The 17,945-nt window shown below is 40.6% G+C and overlaps 1 protein-coding gene across 2 annotated transcripts in view; it reads right to left on the bottom strand.

Moving 5' to 3' along the window:
- Positions 1-17,945, bottom strand: part of BRINP3 (BMP/retinoic acid inducible neural specific 3) — a 197,024-nt gene that overhangs the window by 78,462 nt on the left and 100,617 nt on the right. For both annotated transcript variants that reach the window (XM_036277543.1, XM_036277545.1), the window contains one exon: positions 16,938-17,128. In XM_036277543.1, the coding sequence (XP_036133436.1) occupies positions 16,938-17,128 (191 nt within the window). The remainder of the gene's footprint in view (positions 1-16,937; positions 17,129-17,945) is intronic.

The following is a 17,945-nucleotide window of genomic DNA, read 5'->3' on the forward strand; positions in this document are numbered from 1 at the left end:
TTGAACCTTCTCCAACCAGTTAATGGAAGTTTAAAATAGTTCATGATATATCATCAATGCCAAGATGACTCATATTTTTACATCAAAAGTACAAAAACAAATCCAGTACTAATTCCCAATGCAGAGCAGAGTTGTTGAATTATTTATCTATGCAAATGACTTTATGCTGAAACCTATTGTCCTTAGTTTCATTCCCCATAACTTAACTATTAGAATCTTTTATCCTAGGGTTGCATTTTTAAAGCTATCAGGAGGAACAGAGACCCTTGAAACATGAGGATAAAGCGTATGATTCTAAACAATATCAAGTTAGGCAGATCCATGAAACATGTACAAAATAAACAATGTAACTATGAAAGGTAAACTATAAGAAATGAGAAACATTGTTGATCAGCGTAAGTCAAGTGAGCTGCTAAGGTAGAAGGAGAGTGAAAACAGAGCTCACATTGGATTTGGGGACAAAGCTGAGCATGACTTCTTGGAGAGCAATTGCTTCGGTGCGGTTTTCCCTTGTACCTGCCACCGTGCGTCCAGGCATGGTCACAATGACTGACCTATTTCTTCCACACCCCGTAAATTACCCTCCATTAAAAGAACACACAGGTACACCACCCACAAACAGCCCCAGGTAATCCTATTGAGACAGTATGTGTGCTCTTTGAACACCCATTAAAATATAAAAGCACATGTGGGCCCAGAAAAGAGAAGTTTTCTCAGATTATTAAAGCTCTATTCAGTGTGATATGGAACAGGGTAAACTGGACACAGTTTTGTCACAACACAGTTGCTGAATCACATCAGGGCCCCTTTGTGCGTACACCATGGTTACCACGGCATTTAAATGCATGGCCCTTGATTGGTCTTGAAGAGGTCAAATCTCTAAAGTTGCTCCTGCAGATGCTATTTTGATTTCTGTTTTAAATAACACAGCTGCAAATCACAGCCGCCACAAGAAACCCTGTGGCCATAAAGAAAGCAAATCTTTCCTTAGGTTCGTGACTGCATGTATATACATGTAGAAAACCAACAACTTTATAAAAGCGTCATGTGTGAGGCCTAGAACGGATGATGTTACGGAAATGGTAACATAGTAACCACGTCCTTCCTGAGACAGAACCTACAGGATCTTGTTGTTACACTAGAGTGGGTGAAGGGTTTTCTGATGCATCGCAGATTAATCGTGGAACTAGTACAGCTTCCCTGCCACAGAGTATTACAGACAACAAGTGCAGGTTGTAACCCGGGTCCGGGCTGGGGCGTGCTGTCTGCATCCTGACGACAGTTGTCACACAGCCGCTTCTCTTGTTAACACCACGGTGGGCCAGACACCCCCTCCCCGGGACCAGGAATTGCATTTTCAGGAACTCGGGAGCCTCGGGTTCTCGTCTGTTGCTTCACATAAAAATAAATAAATGCTATGCAGGGTAGCATGTACTCCGTTTACTTTAGAAATGAAAGTGAACGGAAGCTGAACATTCAGAGTACTTTTGTGGTGTTTTTTTCTTTATTGTTTACTCTATGAATCGCAATGACACTGCCTTTTAGTTATGGAGTCAACTTAAAAGGACCTCGAACTTAAAATTTTTTTCTTTATTGATTTTTTTTTTTTTTTTTTTTAGAGAGAGAGGAAGGGAGAGGGAGAGAGAGATAGAAACATCGATGAGAGAGAACATCAATTGGCCGCCTCCTGCATGCCCCCCACTGGGGATTTGGCCCACAACCTGGGCATGTGCCCTGACTGGGAATCAAACCAGCGACCTCTGGGTGCAGGGTCCACGCTCAGCCACTGAGCCACACCAGCCAGGCCAAGGACCTCGAACTTTAAAAGGCAATGGCGAAAATTACTTCTAGATCCAAGTCCAGAATACAAATACTATTTTTTTTTTTTTTTTGGAGCTCATGTAAATAGGTAATCGTATAGAACTAACAGTGTTTCATAATCATTTTCGACGACGATTTTGGCAGCTACCCCATATCAATGAACGTGGAAAAGTGGGAGTTGCATGAGAGGCTAAATGTAATATAATGAAGTCATTGAAGACGTGGGACTAGGGGGGTGTCCTCAGCACCTCCCACATTTCCTTGGAGGTAGCGACCACTAACTGCAGAGGAACATGCGCTTGACTTTCTTATTTCCCCCCCAAACCAGTTCTGTCCCTCTAGGTCCAACCACTCCGTCATCCCTCAGGCTGGGTGCATTTTCTCTGCTTTGATGGAATAAGCCAGGAAACAGCGGACCGAACACACCAAGGACTTTAAAGTCTGGCCGACCACGGAGCTGTAGGGACTGAGTTCCCACACCAGGTCTGTTGCCAGGGTGACTGAGCAAAGGGTTACCCCAAACCAGAGCCACCGACTTCATTGACGGTGGTTGTAGACCGTATTTCATCCATATATGCCTACATCTTCACATGCTGCCCAGCTGGTGGTCACCTGGAGTCCGGGTGGAGCTGCTGACCGTGAGCGGATGATCCTATCCACCGATCATCTACTTCGCCTCCTCTTGACAAAGGAGCTGGAGTTAAAGGACCTATCACTGTGCTGAGGACAAGAGCAGAGAACCAGAGTCCCGCCAATCCATCAGGGCCAGCAGCTGCCCCAAGGCACACCCGGACCATCTGTCACTGTCCACATGCCAGCCACACAAGGCTCTCCCACACTGGAACACCTGGTTAAACACAGCCTCTTTTGTGTTGAAAATTTAGTAAAACTACTGCATTATTGATATTTAAAAATGCTTGCTTTTGCCCTGGCCGGTTTGGCTCAGTGGTTAGAGCATCGGCCTGCGGTCCAGAGAAACCCAGGTTCAGTTCCCGCTAAGGACACATAGCTTGGTTGCAATTGGCCCCTAGCCCTGGTTGGGTCGTGTGGGTGGCAACCACTCGATGTGTCCCTTTCATGTCAATGTCTCTCTCTTTCTTTCTCCCTCCCACTCTATCTGAATAAAAAATGGAAAAATCTCCTCAGGTGAGGATAAAAAAAAAAAATGCTTGCTTTAATTTAGAGTCAGTAAGGTTTGCTACGACATTCCCCCAGTGCCTGCCTACTCTTGTATTTCCAAAATAAATAAATGAATGAACAAACACTTTTATCAAAATTCTGTCTCGCTCTTCTGAAATTTTCTATATAACTCTTCTGAACTATTGATTAAAGCATTTCTTATTGCTTATGATTAAAAATGTACAACTTTTAACTCGCCTTTTGAAGTTTCCTAAGTGTGGACTATTTCTGAGTCCCACGAGCATATCCAAAGCTTCTGACTTCAGTTATCTCTTTATAAGGAGACAACCAAGACCCGTGCACAGACTAGCTACACTGTCATACTGGGGCTGTCGTGTTCTTTCATTTGTCTCCCCAAAAGAAGTGATAAGCACACCACACGACAGACTCGGGTATAATTGGAGTGACAGGTGACTTCTTGTATCAATTGGCCACCACCGAAACTCTTTAACTGTCCTTTCCTTCTGTTACACCCCCAAAATAAGTTAGCTTTAGTCTCTCACACACACAAAATCAAGATACAGTCAAATTCCTTAGCAACTGGTAATCATTAAAGTCAGCACTCTGATGACTTCAAGTGAACAAACTAATTATATAAGGGAAAGAGAAACCTTCCAGTCAACATGAGTTATCTTTGTACTAATAAAATTCGAAGAGCCAAGAAAAAAAGCAATAAACTGGGCAAATTGCTCAACAATGCTGCAATCAAATGACAGATTTTTTTTTGTTGAAATGGAGCCTGAGAACTATAACTAAGATAATACTTTTTTTTTTTTATCCTCACCCGAGGATATTTTTCCATTTTTTGTACAGATAGAGTGGGAGGGAGAGAGAGGAAGGGAGAGAGAGAGAGAAACATCGACGTGAAGGGACACATCGAGTGGCTGCCACCCTCACGACCAACCAGGGCCGGGGACAAACTGCAACCAAAGTACGTGCCCTTAGCGGGAACCGAACCCAGGTCTCTCCGGACCGCAGGCCGACGCTCTAACCGCTGAGCCAAACTGGCCAGGGCAAGATAATACTTTTTAATAAACAATTCATGGAGACAAAACAAAATGGAAAGGAGAAGTTTGGTAATGTTTAAAGTATGCATTTGTGTGTGTGTGTGTGTGTGTGTGTGTGTGTGTGTGTGTGTGTGGTATGTGCCCCTAGCGGGAACCGAACCCGGGACTCCCTGGTCCACAGGCCGACGCTCAAGCGCTGAGCCAAGCTGGCCAGGGCTTAATTTAGAATCTTGAAATGTGGAAACAAAAGAATAAAAATCCAATGTGGACTGTCACTACATTCTTGACTTCGTCTTGTTTTATTATCCCCTCGAATCTTCCCTCCTTTGTATTACTTCTTCCTATTTATTCCCTCCAGAGACCAGGGTGTCGCAGGGATTGTGCGTCTCCATGGGACCTCTGGGACCTCATGGAGCTCTGCTGAATGAGCATTTGTCCAGAGTGCAGCCAAAGCCCTGAGCCCTGGGGTCACAGGGGTTATAGACTCAAGTGTATTCACTTTGAGTCTCTGGAGATGCCCCCTGACCATACAACCAGGTGATTCTTAGCCACACTAAACGCTAACCCACACCAAATTATTTTAAAAAACTTGAAGATTCCACAGTGGGTATATTATTTTGATGTACGTTTCCCCCTTTTCTGTGAAAGGCTGCAAAGAAAATCCCTCGTCATTCATATCTTGTCAACATCCCATTGTTAGGGAGAAACTTTTAAGGACGTGATCGTCCTAACACAACCTTGACTCTATTTCTCAAACAATTGTTGTCTCGATTACTTTCTATGAAAGATTTTAAAAAAGAAAAAGTTAATCTAACCTTTTAAAATAAATTCTTATTTCATCTTTTCTTGGCTCAGTTAATGTACATGTAGTCTTTACCTGGTAACATGTTGAGTGTATGGGAATTTGGTCAAGTATTTATGAGACCTGAGGAAAGATTATGAGGTGTGATATTAGTGGTTTTTAGGTTGGTTGCCCCTTCCCCTACATTAGTATAAATTTAATTTCACTTTTGATATGACAAGTGTCCTTCCCACTAATACAATGGTCTCTCCGGAAGTCTCTTGCTCATCAGGAAGTCTGGTAAGCAAGCTGGGTAGTTTTGTTACTGAATAATTTCATAGCAATATAATCTTAGTTGAAGAAGTAGTTTTCCTTCTGTAGATTATACATTTCATTCACTGTTTATTTTTATTGAGTGCTTTTTTCTGTTTATAAAACTTCTAAATATTCCGATGCTATCTCTGTGGGATACATCAGCTACCTTCAATCCTAACTTCAGTGTTTGAAATTTTCCTTTCATTCCATTCTCGTAGTGTAGAGATATTAATGTTCTATTAATGTTCTACTTGTAACAATTCTCCATTATCTCTCTCCCCCTTCTTCTCTCTCTCTAAAATCAATAAAGGGGAAAAAATATGTTTATTGACCAAGTCCCATGACCAAGGCCAATGGTAAAGGCACAGAAAAACATTGCCCGGATATCAGAGAAACCACACCCCCTTTGGCCAAGGAGACGCTGAAGGCATGAGGGGAACTGGGGAAACCTGAAGACCTGGGGACAAAGAACTCAATTTATGTCACTGTCACCTCGGTAAACACTTCATGTGAGTCACAGACACACTGAAATGCTCTGCGTTTTCTCACATGCCGTGCTTTGGCCTTTTGTCTGGATTTTTTCTGTCCGGGCTACTCCCCGACTTTCTCCTTCAAGATCCCGATCAAATATTTCCAAGTGTTCTTACCAATTCTCTCAGACAAGGATCAGTTAGTGTCTTAGCCGTCAAGTTATTTTTGCCATATTGGCTTTTTCTCTAGGCATCTGCCTGACCGGATGCATACTTCCAGGCTAACTAAGATCACAGCATTTTCCTTTATAAAGGCCTAACCCTTCCCCCACCCCCCGGGCTGGCCACGTCACAGATACGAAATGAACAGAGTCAGCGCATTAATTGGAAAATTTCTAAACGTTTGGTCATCTCTGCACTGAACATTTGATTGCATCTAACAGTTGCAGGTTCACCTACTACGTATGCATTTGTTTGAATTGCCAGTTTTATGACATCAACTACGAGTAATTAAATGGCTTTGCTCATCTTCCTCAAATAAAAATCTGATCATTAGATGCTTCAAATTTAAAAATGGGCAACGTATTTCTATCAAAATGAGCATCAAGAACAATAAAATGTTTTCCATGAAGTAGAAATAGTATATAATTGGTGGTGGGGGGCAATTTTTAAATTCATATCTCCTTTTGGGGTTATCCCTTTCTCTGGGCGGGATACCCTGTTGGGTCAGATTTTTCAGACTTTCACTTTGACCAAAGGTGAACGTGTTGTAGAGATTGAACTAAATTGCTTTTGCCGTGTCTGAGTTATGTGAAGGTGAGGATCCATTTCTCATGCACCTAACCAAAACAGGCCCCAGCCTCTGCCTACATAAGTCACACATGACTAATGCTCTATATTTCCAACCTGACGGGATTATTATAGTTCTCAGAGATACCTCTAAATTTAAAAAGAAAATATCTAATCGTTTTCAAAATGACACAATTTCCCATTTATGAGCCCACAAATTGCCAAAGAGGGCTGTAGTTCAAAAGCAAAGAAAATACAATTAAGGCCAACCCCGATCTCTGCCTAGGTTAGATAGAAAAAAGATATCAGGCAAATATTAAATTAGTGTATCATTTCGGGGCAGGGATGTTAGCAAGTTAATGCACTTTGAAGTGCACTTTAGAATGTAAAAGTAATTTAACCTCTACCTTTTACGATCCAGCTGGAGAGAAAAGCAACCATTGGAAAGAGAAATCTTGTGCCCAGTGCATCGTCAGTTTTGATCACTGACACATCAAACTCTTCTTAAGCAGTGTGGTGGGGAAAATAATCATTATCGAGGGGCACAACATAAATTCGGTGTTATATATCACACCACAAATTACTTCTTAAACCCAGTCTTCTTTAATTCCTTTGACAAAAAAGTGCTCATACTTTAAGATGTAGGAATAATATATTAAAGGCTTAGCCTGTTCAAGAAGAAAAAAAAAGTATCTTTTTTTTTTTTTTTAACTTTGCATTAATATTAACAACATATCCTATCTTTACATTCATTCGTACCCCGGCTTACTGAGATGGTTTTGTGTCTCCATCGACTTTCTTTCTAGTGCCCGAGCATTTGATAACCCTGTCCTTTATACCACGACTCAAGTCAGTGTTGAAATGGTTGAAGAGGGAATGGTCCAAGGCATTGCATCGTTCAGTTCCAGGGAGTATTATCTACAGAGCATTAGATATAACAGGAAATAAGAAACCTTCCAAGTGCCGGGCAAGTTTGTAGTGTGGTTCAAGAAAGTATTGTAGCCCAGCCAGAGTGGCTCAGCGGATTGAGCATCGTCCCAGGGACTGAGAGGTCCCGGTTTGATTCCTGGTCAGGGCACATGCCTGGGTTTGTGGGCTCCATCCCCAGTGGGAGGACGTGCAGGAGGTAGCTGATTGATGTTTCTCTCTCACCTTGATGTTTCTATCTCTCTCTGTCCCTCTCTCTAAAATATCAATAAGAACATATTTTTAAAAATAAGTATTATAGAGTATTTTTCTTGGGACAGTATGTGGCCTGCATTTGAAAGGTGTTAAAGGGATAATGGCCAGGCAGTTCTATAATGAGAAATGCCTGATCTAGTTCCTATTAGGAACCGAGAGGAAGGGGAAGGGACCAGGGAATCTACAGAACCCACTGACTGATGAGGTATTGAGAAGAACCGCAGAGAATGACATACAAAGACTTTATCTAGCCACTTAGGATTTGATAAAAATGTGATAAGGAGAAGAAAACATTTTAGGTCACTAGAAAAATTAGAGGGAAACTCGGGTTTGAGGATGGCAATAGACATGCATATTCAGGAATTTTGAAGATAATGATGACAGTTGATAATCGACGTAAGTTCTTATACGTCAATATTTCTAGGAATAAAAATGATCCCCAATTCACAATTGTTTATTAGCAATGCCCCCCCCCCACCGCCTTTACTAAGTTAAACTGACAGTAACTGGTTTAGATGTTATTTGTTTCTTTTATTTTTATTTTTATTTCTTTTTCCCTTTATTGATTTTAGAGAGAGAGGAATGTGAAGGAGAGAGAGAGAGAGACATTGATGAGAAAGAACATCGACTGGCCGCCTCCTGCATCCCCCCCACTAAAGATTTGACCCACAACCTGGGCATGTGTCCTGACCAGGAATCGAACTGGCGATCTCTTGGGGCAAGGTTCGACGCTCAACCAACCACTGAGCCACACAAGCCGGACATTAGTTGTTTCTTTATACCATACACACCTCATACCACCCCCCCCCAAAAACTGTAAACTCAATGAGAAGTTTATTTTGAAGATGACCTTTCCTAGGGGTTTCCTTGTTCAGCCAATGAGTTAAAAATTGCTATAACTTAGGAAGGGAGAGTCCAGACTGTCTCTCACCTCCTTGAGTCATAAAAAATGAGAGCTTTGCTAAAAAGATAAAAGGCGATATGTTTGATACAAGACAATATCTTAAGAACACCTCGATCTAATCATTTCAGTATCCATCATGAATAATAACAATCTAGGAGAAAAGAGAAACTGACCACTCATAAAGAAAAGGCTGTCTATGTTTGAGATCCCCCAAATCGTTTTTATTTCCTGAAATTTGGAAAGAATTTTGGAATGTTGTCCAAACCACTCTTCCCACAAAACCCTCCAGTGATTATGGGCAGAAATAGATAAACTCACCAGAAAGTGAAACTTCATGTCAGATGCAGTGAGTTCTCATAAATCCTCACGAATGGATTATTATATTGTAGTTTAGTTCGAAGGTGTAGTCTCCCCTTATGTAACCTTGATTTGATTCCCTTTTTAACAACCAACTTCTGTCGAAGAGGATATGGGGATCCTGACTTATTTCGACTCTCTTTGAAATTGTTTCACTGTCTTAGTCCTTGCTCCTGAGTTCTCTGTTTATCTGTCTCATCTTGTTCTCGTAATTGTGGGCTAATTAATGAAGTTGATATTGGTGTAGCACTTAATACGTGCTAGGCACCATTCTTAGCACCTTGAGTATATTAAATCTTTCAACATTCACCATGGCCATATAACCTGAGTGATATTACTGTCTTCCTTTTATAGATGGTTAAATGGATAGAGAGCATAGTTCATTTGAGCAACATCATGCAGTCAGTAGGGTCATGAACTGGGGTGTCGGTGGCCTGGGGCCCCGGGGCAGATAGCTCTACAGTCAGACCTCTATACTGTTCTGGTCTCCTGCCCTTTTCTGACATAATGTGACATGCTGAAACAGGAAGCAGGTACAGATATGTAGAGAACAGGGAAGTAGGAGGGCATTTCTCTATCAAGAATATAACTCTACCCCTGGGAATGCAATTGGAAATGGAGAAAAACATGAAAATCTCATGATGGCTGGTCACCATCTGTTGCCAGGGAGATGAACCAATTTTAGAACAACATGGGGAGGGTACAATATATATTTTATTTCTTTACTGAACTTAATATAATATTTAACAGCATTCATTGAACAAAGATGAAGATAGTAACAAGATCAGTGGTTGTGGGGGGAGGAGGAAGAAGAGGGGGAGGAAGAGGCAGAGCCCACATTTTTAGGGCTCTCCAAATGCTCTGAAGAATTCCCCAGGGATTAATATGTGCCGATATGCTTTTGTTCAAACCAGAGAATGTACAAACCAAGAGTGAATCAAATGTAAACTGTGGACTTTGGGTCATTACAATGTTTCAACGTAGGTTCATCGATTGTAAGGAAGGTGCCATTCTGATGGGAGATGATGATGGGGGAGGCTATGAATGGGCAGAAAGAGGAGACATATGGGAAATCTCTGTATTTTCCTGTCAATTTTATTTTACACCTAAGCCTGTTCTAAAAAGTAAATTCCTAATTCAAAACAAAATCCAGGTACCTCATAAACCATGCACATTTTTCAATCCCAGTTAAAAGTTTCTTACTTCACTTCCCAAAGCTGTTATAAATGTGAGAAAACCAATTCAATATTTTTTTTCTTTGAGCCCAGACACTGAAGAGTCATAAAAAGATATTTTTGGGGAAAAAAAATTCCTATTTATTACTCTATAATGGAGAACACCCTTTCTCTACAGAGGGTTGTCAGATACAGTGGAAAACGAATTCAACAGATAGCAGATCTGTACATAGTTTAAGAAGGAAATTTCCCCTTCTAATAATACCAGCAGCTGCTATTTCACAAATTCAACAAAATACATTCAACACTACGCACTGAATGTCACCATTTCCAATAGAGCGTGCAGGCTTTTCAAAGATGAGGAGATTCTGCCAAGGAGATTTATTTACATGGTAGCTACACTGATGGGCTGGTCTAGTTCTGCCGTGTGGGAAACTTGATGCTTGAGAGAGCAGTAAGTGCAATCTACAGAATAATTACAGAATCAAAGAGCAACTGTGCATTCTTACGAAAAATAAGCTATTTCCAAAAGAGGGTTCTGTGATGTCTTCCTGCATGTTTGGAGAGCTGCTATTCTGCTACTCGGAGGCAGAGGGGACGTGAGGATGCTGGAGATAAAAATCTTTTGAGGATTCCTGCGAAAGTTTGCGAAGCCATTCAGCATCCCGGCCCCAGCTGCACGGCCTTACCAAATTTTAGGTAAAGGGTTGCCGCAGTTCCTGGTGGCTGTAACCCCATCAACCCTGCCATGCTGAGTTAGGTGCGTTTCATTTCATTAGTATTTACTGAGTTTCTATCTTGTACTGAGCCGTGGATGGAGCGACTGGGAGATGAACCAGTTATTTCTTGGAATACAATAAGCACTTTCTAACTACATATCAAATACATCGAGCTGACCCTTTATAGCACTTTTTATGATGAACACTGCTCTAAGAGTTTTTCACATATTAACTCGTTTGGGCCTCCTAACAGATTGATATGGCATTCTCTCTACAGGTGGTGGGCCTCAGTCAAAGAGAAGTTTAATGTTTTCATTTTTCCAGGTGTCATGAGTAGAGATCATGGGACTTGCTCAAGTATTCCGACTCTAGAATTCAAGCTGTTATTCAAATAAAGAAGTGCCTGAGTGGTTAATGAGGGATTGTAAACATTTTTTAAATGAATAAGGGAAAGATACAGAAGAGGGAGACTTTGGAGACATGAGTAAAATGTCATTAGTTTAAGATCGTCGTTGGGAAGGCCGGTAAGAAAGAACAAAAATTAGCAGTGGAATTGGCTCTGCGGCCATAAGAATTCACGAAAAAACATCTTGGTGGGTCATGGAAAACAAAACAAAAAGAACCCAGCCAAACCAACAACACAACAATTCCAATCAGGTTTTGGGTTTTGTCTATACTTTCTAAGGTCAGTATACTTCTGAAGAGATATGGAACTATATTCCTTTTAGGCTTGAATTGGTGAGTGCTAAAATCAGAAACTTTTCTGATGGTTCATTAGTTAAATCCTTCTATACATGATACTCCTAGATAATCCCCTCCCCCCATTCTGGCACCATGATTATCTCAACCTAGATGCTTAGCATTTACGCATATATAATAACAAAAGGGTATATGGTTCTGTTCAATTAAAATTGCATTATAGCGTGAATATTAGTCTACCTGCTTTCTGATGTTTTCTCCAAATTATGAATAATTTAAAATTCCAGATAACATATAGTATACATTTGTATTTGTTCCTTACTACCTAATAAAGACATTCTCAATACAGTATTTTATAAAGACATCGATACATTTTTTTTCCCTCTTTCTTTCTTTTCTTTCTTCTGTTACTTCTTTCCTAACTGTTGTTTTACTGATGTTGCTTGAAAAGTTCTAGATTTTGCCCTACACTGTAGACCTATAAAAATGTGTCCATATATGTGTGTGTGTGTTTTGTTTTGTTTTTTTACTGGTGGTATCAATTGACATTTGTTCCTTTTGTAGATAGTCCTTTGGAAACTGCAAGTGTAATTTATACATGAGAAGAAATAGAGTTCAGGATTTTACTGATTTGAACTATTGGTCCTGAGAGTCTTTGTCCCAAATCATTGTTTCTAATAAACCAACTCAAGGTCCTGGAGTAAGGCATGACATCTGACAAAACAAAAGCTAAACAAAGGTTAAATGACAAAGATTTGCATAAATTTGGTGATCTAATATTGATAGCTGTATGAAAAAAAAAAAAAATCAAAACACCCTTGTTTTTCTGGTTGAAGGCCAGGTGATGTCAATGAACTTTTATATTTTTTTAATGTCATCTAATCGTTTTTCGTGGAAGAGATAATGTACAAATGTATTTCCAATAATGTTGGAAAATACTTCTAAACATAATTTTAAAAATCAATCTGATATGTTTTTCTATATTAGAAAATTGCCAAAAATACAGTATACATTATCATTTGTTTGAGGAAAAGAATAATTTAATCCTTTTAAATTTCTGACAGCATTGGATAAGATAATTTACTTTTACTCCCTGCAAGTAATGTAATGATTAAAACAAAGGATTTGGAAAGTTTTCAAAAAATGCATATGGTGATAGATTAAATTTTCCCTAAAACGTACCATCTATTTTGATTTTCTCAGCTTGGTCAACCATAGAATATTAAAGTTTATTAGACTAATTCAAAATAAACCTTAAGCATATGTTAGTTTGATCTTTTAGATAACAGAGTCACTGGAATTGAATCTTTGAAAACAGTGGCCAATTCTAGCTACTATTCTTGACATATTATTGTACTAAAAATAATATCGAGAAATGATATTTTTTATGAATGCCATTAATTGGGATAATGTAGCAGCTAATTAAGCTATACAGGCATCTGAGCCCATCTTTTATTTATTTGCGGATGTATTAGTGAACTGCTTCCTACATGGACATTCATACTTACAAGATATAAAAACAACAAATGGTTCTATCCCATCTTTCAGAAACCGGCTCATACTTAGCACTATTGGTCCAATCTTTTGAGTTTTCGTAGGAATCAGCATGCTATAAGCAGGCATGATTTTTCAGATTTCATCACATTTTTGCTGTTTTCTGATCATGATCATATTTGGCTTTACCTTGTAACAAGATTCTCCTAAATTCTGCAAATTTGCTCAAGAAATTAAATGCTTACTATGTGGTACTTAAAACATAAGATATATTACCTAATTTTTAAAAAATGTGAATCTTTCTACACTTCGTTTGAATCTTTAAAACATAACAGCAAGTCATCGATCCTGTAGGGACTTAGTAAAAGAGTTAAGCTCTTGATTTTAAATATTTTATAAAGGCACTTTGCATGGACTTATTTATTCGCATGTAAAGGATTTCAGTAATTGAATGCATTGGATTCCGAGCACAAATCTCCTACCCTCACCGACTGAGTCCCTCTTACCATGTCAACTTACGTCTAAGCAATTAGAATCTCATAATTGAAGAGAGACACCGGTTATCTGTGTAGGGACACATTTGATAACTAATGAAAATGAAGGACACGCTCCCCAGGAAAAAGCACAAGCCCACGAGCGTGTGCCTGCCGCCCAGCAGTCCTCCTTAAATGCACACACACGGCACACATTTCAGCACAGAACATTTCCCTGGAGCTCCCACGACCCTCCCGGCGACAGCCCACCCTGGACCAGAAAATCACCAGTCATTGGAAATTGCAGCGAACTCAAAAGAGAACCCCATTCAGTTTTAAGTTGAACCCTTGAAGCCTGGTTGCCCTCCCTCTTTTTTGCGCTCTGGACAGACTTCTGCGACCCTATTCTTAGCCATGTGGCTGCTAGTGATACAGCCTTCACTTTCTTTTTTCTTAGTTATAGCACAAGAGATGTGAACATCCATGCTCCACTTAAGAATGGGGATACAGCCTGGCCGGCGTGGCTCAGTGGCTGAGCATCGACCCTGAGCCAAGAGGTCACCGGTTCAATTCCTGGTCAGGGCACATGCTCAGGTTGTGGGCCCAATCCCCAGTGAGGGGCATGCAGGAGGCAGCCCATCAATGTTCTCTCTCATCCATGTTTCTATCTCTCTCTCCCTTCCTCTTTCTCTCAAATCACTAAAGAAGAAAACAAACAAACATACAAAAAACCAATGGGGATGCATTCTGAGAAATGCATCCTTAGGCAATTTTGTCCTGAGATCCTAGAGTCACTTACACAAACCTAGACGGTGTCGCCCACTCCTGGAATCGCACATGCTCAACATCCGTCTGTCTGCAGCTCAGTAGGTTTGCTCACGTCAGCATCACCGCAAACCCAGGAGTGATGTGTTGGGCTGAGACTTGACGATGCCACGCACCACTGGGCCATGGAAAGGTTGCTCCGTGACAACCTTCCAGGACCACCGCCATGCACAAATTCCCTTTGACCGAAACACGGTCACACGTGACTGTACTTGTCTTTACAATCCATCTCGGGATTGAAAGGGTTAATAATGTTCTAAAGGGTAAAGGTCAAAGTTTGCAAAAGGAGGAAACTCTGGCAATTGTGTTGCTTGCATGACCTTTGCTCAGCCTTCTGTGGAGTATGGATGAGGATTATCTGGACTATCTTCAAGACAATGGATCACCCAGCAGATGCTGGACAAGATACCAGACTCCCTACTGCAAAGTGAACAATGGGCCAAAGTACCTCAGCAGGAACTGAGGGAAGCTGAAAGTAGAATATAAACCAACACCCCAACCCTGCTTCGAGGCGGAACCCTTCCCGGCTCAGCCCGCCTGCACCCAGGCGCCTGCAATAAAGCCATTTTGCTCCACACTGGCCTTGTGTTCTGGATGTGAGCAGACCCTTTAGGGATCATTTCCATACCCTTCTCTGTTGCCTCTCCCTGATCTGAATGCATTTCTCCCATCCCCATCCACCGGGTACACACACACGTTCAAACATTTCCGTTATGTTGCTCGAGAACTCTTCTTCCTGGTTCGTGGGCAGCGAGCAGCCCTTGAGAGGTGAGCTGTTGACTCTCCGCAGTGTGGGTCACCCCTTTCTCTGCCCTGGAGGTGTTCTTAGATGACTCATAAAAGCCACCTTCCTTTGAGTCTCATTGCTACTATCCAGCTAAGTTATCAGCTTCTCGAAGACTTATCATCCTCAGTAACATCACCAGGGCCTAAAAATAATGCCTATGTATATAGTTTCCACCATTAAAACATGTGCCTTTTTGTGATCCAAATTCCCTTGAGGGAGAAGAGAGTATTTACTACCATCCATTAAGTCTTCGCATGAACTGTGAATGAATATTTCTTTCTCAGGGTGCATACAAAAACCTCTACTGTATAATTCCACTTGGTGCTGAGCAAAAAAAATCAATAGCCATATAATAAACACACTTACAACAATGATGTCTTCTATTAGAAAATACACTTTAAGTTCTTGTTTATATCATTGAAATTGATTTCTGAAAAAAAAAATCTATTTCTCCTCAGCAACCTCAAGCTAAATATCCCAACAATATCCTACCTTACAATACTTTTAAATTAACTAAACCATCTTTCATGCCCGCTACATTTTAATCTATACAACATAACTACTATTTATATACTTGTTTGCTCAAAATAACTTAAGTCCTATAATCAGAAATAAACTAACAATAACTGCCTAATTTCCACTTAGAGAACTCTTTTTTTCAACTTCAACTACTAGCAGTATCACAGATGGGTAGTATTCCTTGTGTAAACCTTAAGCTAAAGATATTCCTATATCACCTTTACTCACTCCTGTATATTATCAAAAAAGATATTTCTTGCTTGGCCAGTGTGGCTCAGTGGTTGAGTATCGACCCATGCACCAAGAAGTCACCGGTATGATTCCTGGTCAGGGCACATGACCAGGTTGTGGGCCCGATCCCCAGTGGCCAATCGATGTTCTCTCTCATCGATGTTTCTATCTCTCTCTCCCTCTCCCTTCCTCTCTCTCTAAAAATCAATAAAGAAAAAAAATTTTTTGTAAAGATATTTCTTGGACTGATTTCACCTAGCATTCCCAGGTATTAAAGTTCTAACTTTTTAATTAACTGATAAAAAAAAATACATACATAAATTTTAACCGCATAAAGCAATGAAATATAGTTAATGACTGCCTTCTACAATAATTATGAGATGCTGCAGTTGGAACACAAAGACAGGCTCTCTGTATTTTATTTCCCTCTCGTTAGTCCAGCGTTACACTGGCACACCGTGCCAATTCTTTGGTCTGTTCGTTTTGCTATGGCTCTCGGCCAAAACAATACATGTTGACCTAAATTGCCAGAGAAATATGTCCAAAAGTCTATTGTTTTGGAAACCACAATCTCTCTCTCTCTTAAAAAAAAAAAGAACATCATTCTCCCTTTCACTCAGCTCTGCTAAAGTCAACCATCATACAAGAAAAGGGCGCATGGAGTTCATCTGGTAATTCTAGATCATGGTGTTATCTTGAATTCTAGAACATTGTAGCCAAACACTTGCACTTAATTTTAAAAGCATTTGGGGGAAAATGCTGCTTCACACAAGAGTTCCTAATGACTTCGACATCACTGATCACTTTGAGTGTACTAAAGCTCCTTCTGAGGATAACTTTCTTAAATGCATAAAATAAAATAGGAAGATCTACCAAAAAAAAAAAATCAATGTTATTAAAACAGTATTTTATCTGCATAGACTTTGTGAGGGAGTCTGCGTAGCCTGGCGTAGACTTACAAAATTCAAGAACACGTCAAGTAAGATTTTGTCATGAAGAACCTTGACCCAATTATCAAGTTAAAGAAATGACATCCAGACACACACAATTTTATGTTAAATATATGACGTGACTCACGACAAGAGGGAATGTTAACATAGATTTAGAACGTGATTGTTTACATCCGCGGAACGTGCGGACGACTGGGGGTGGATTGTTGGGATAGGAACAAGCGTGGTCTGACGGGAGCTGAGGGGACACTCACTCGTACCTTGATGGCAGTGGACGCGATTTGGATGTGGTGGAGCCTCCGCAGGGTGCTGTCCCTGTCGATGAAGTAGGAGGCGGCCAGCTGGTGCAGCGTCTCCAGGGTGACTGAAGAGCTGTTGGTGCTGAAATCGCTTCCTTCTGATCCTTTGCTCAGCTTCCGCTTGTCCACAAAAATTGTGAGTGACTCCTCTCCTGCATTGAATATATGGAGCGTCAGTCCATGGTCCGCTTAAAACCCAACGCTTCCCGTTCCTGCAGGTGCAGAGATGACAGCTACAATGACGCAAAAGAGTGATAAAGAACAAAAGGGCAAGGACGTATATATTTTCTTTCATTATTTTTGTTAATTCTAACCCAAGGTCATTTTTCCATCATTTTTAGATAGAGTAGGAGGGAGAGAGGGGCAGAGAGAGAGAGAGAGAGAGAGAGAGAGAGAGAAACATTGATGTGAGAGAAAAACATAGATTGATTGTCTCCAGCATGACCCCGACCAGGGCCAGGGATTGAACCTGAAACCCAGGTATGTGCCCTTGACTGGGAATCAAACCTGTGACCCTGCAATCTATGGCCCAGTTCTCCAACCACTGAGCCAAACCGGCCAAGGCAAGAACTTCTGCTCTTCTGTTGTCTGTTAGCATTCCTCTTGTGCCTAGAAAAGCATTTGGGATCTCAATGGCTGTAAATCCATATTTAGTCGCTGTTGAATAGCTAGCTTTTGTGGAACAATGTGCCGAGATTTTATTGAATTTCTGACATAGTTTGGCTTACCTAACACTCATAGGGCCCAAAAGTTAATTAAGAAAATATGTACAATGAACTTATGTGTGTGGGGGGGGGCATAATATAAGACTATAATTATGCAGCAATGTTTACCACAGATCAGCATGACCAATATAAACATGACCAAGCATATTAATAAGCCTTAGCAGTTTTCAATTCTACCTTTAAATGCAGAGAAAACATATAAATGCTTCTACAGTTAGGGAAACATACATGCGAAATTCAGAGG

The sequence above is a fragment of the Molossus molossus genome, unplaced genomic scaffold (assembly GCF_014108415.1).
Source record: "Molossus molossus isolate mMolMol1 unplaced genomic scaffold, mMolMol1.p scaffold_m16_p_23, whole genome shotgun sequence".
Lineage (NCBI taxonomy): Eukaryota > Metazoa > Chordata > Mammalia > Chiroptera > Molossidae > Molossus > Molossus molossus.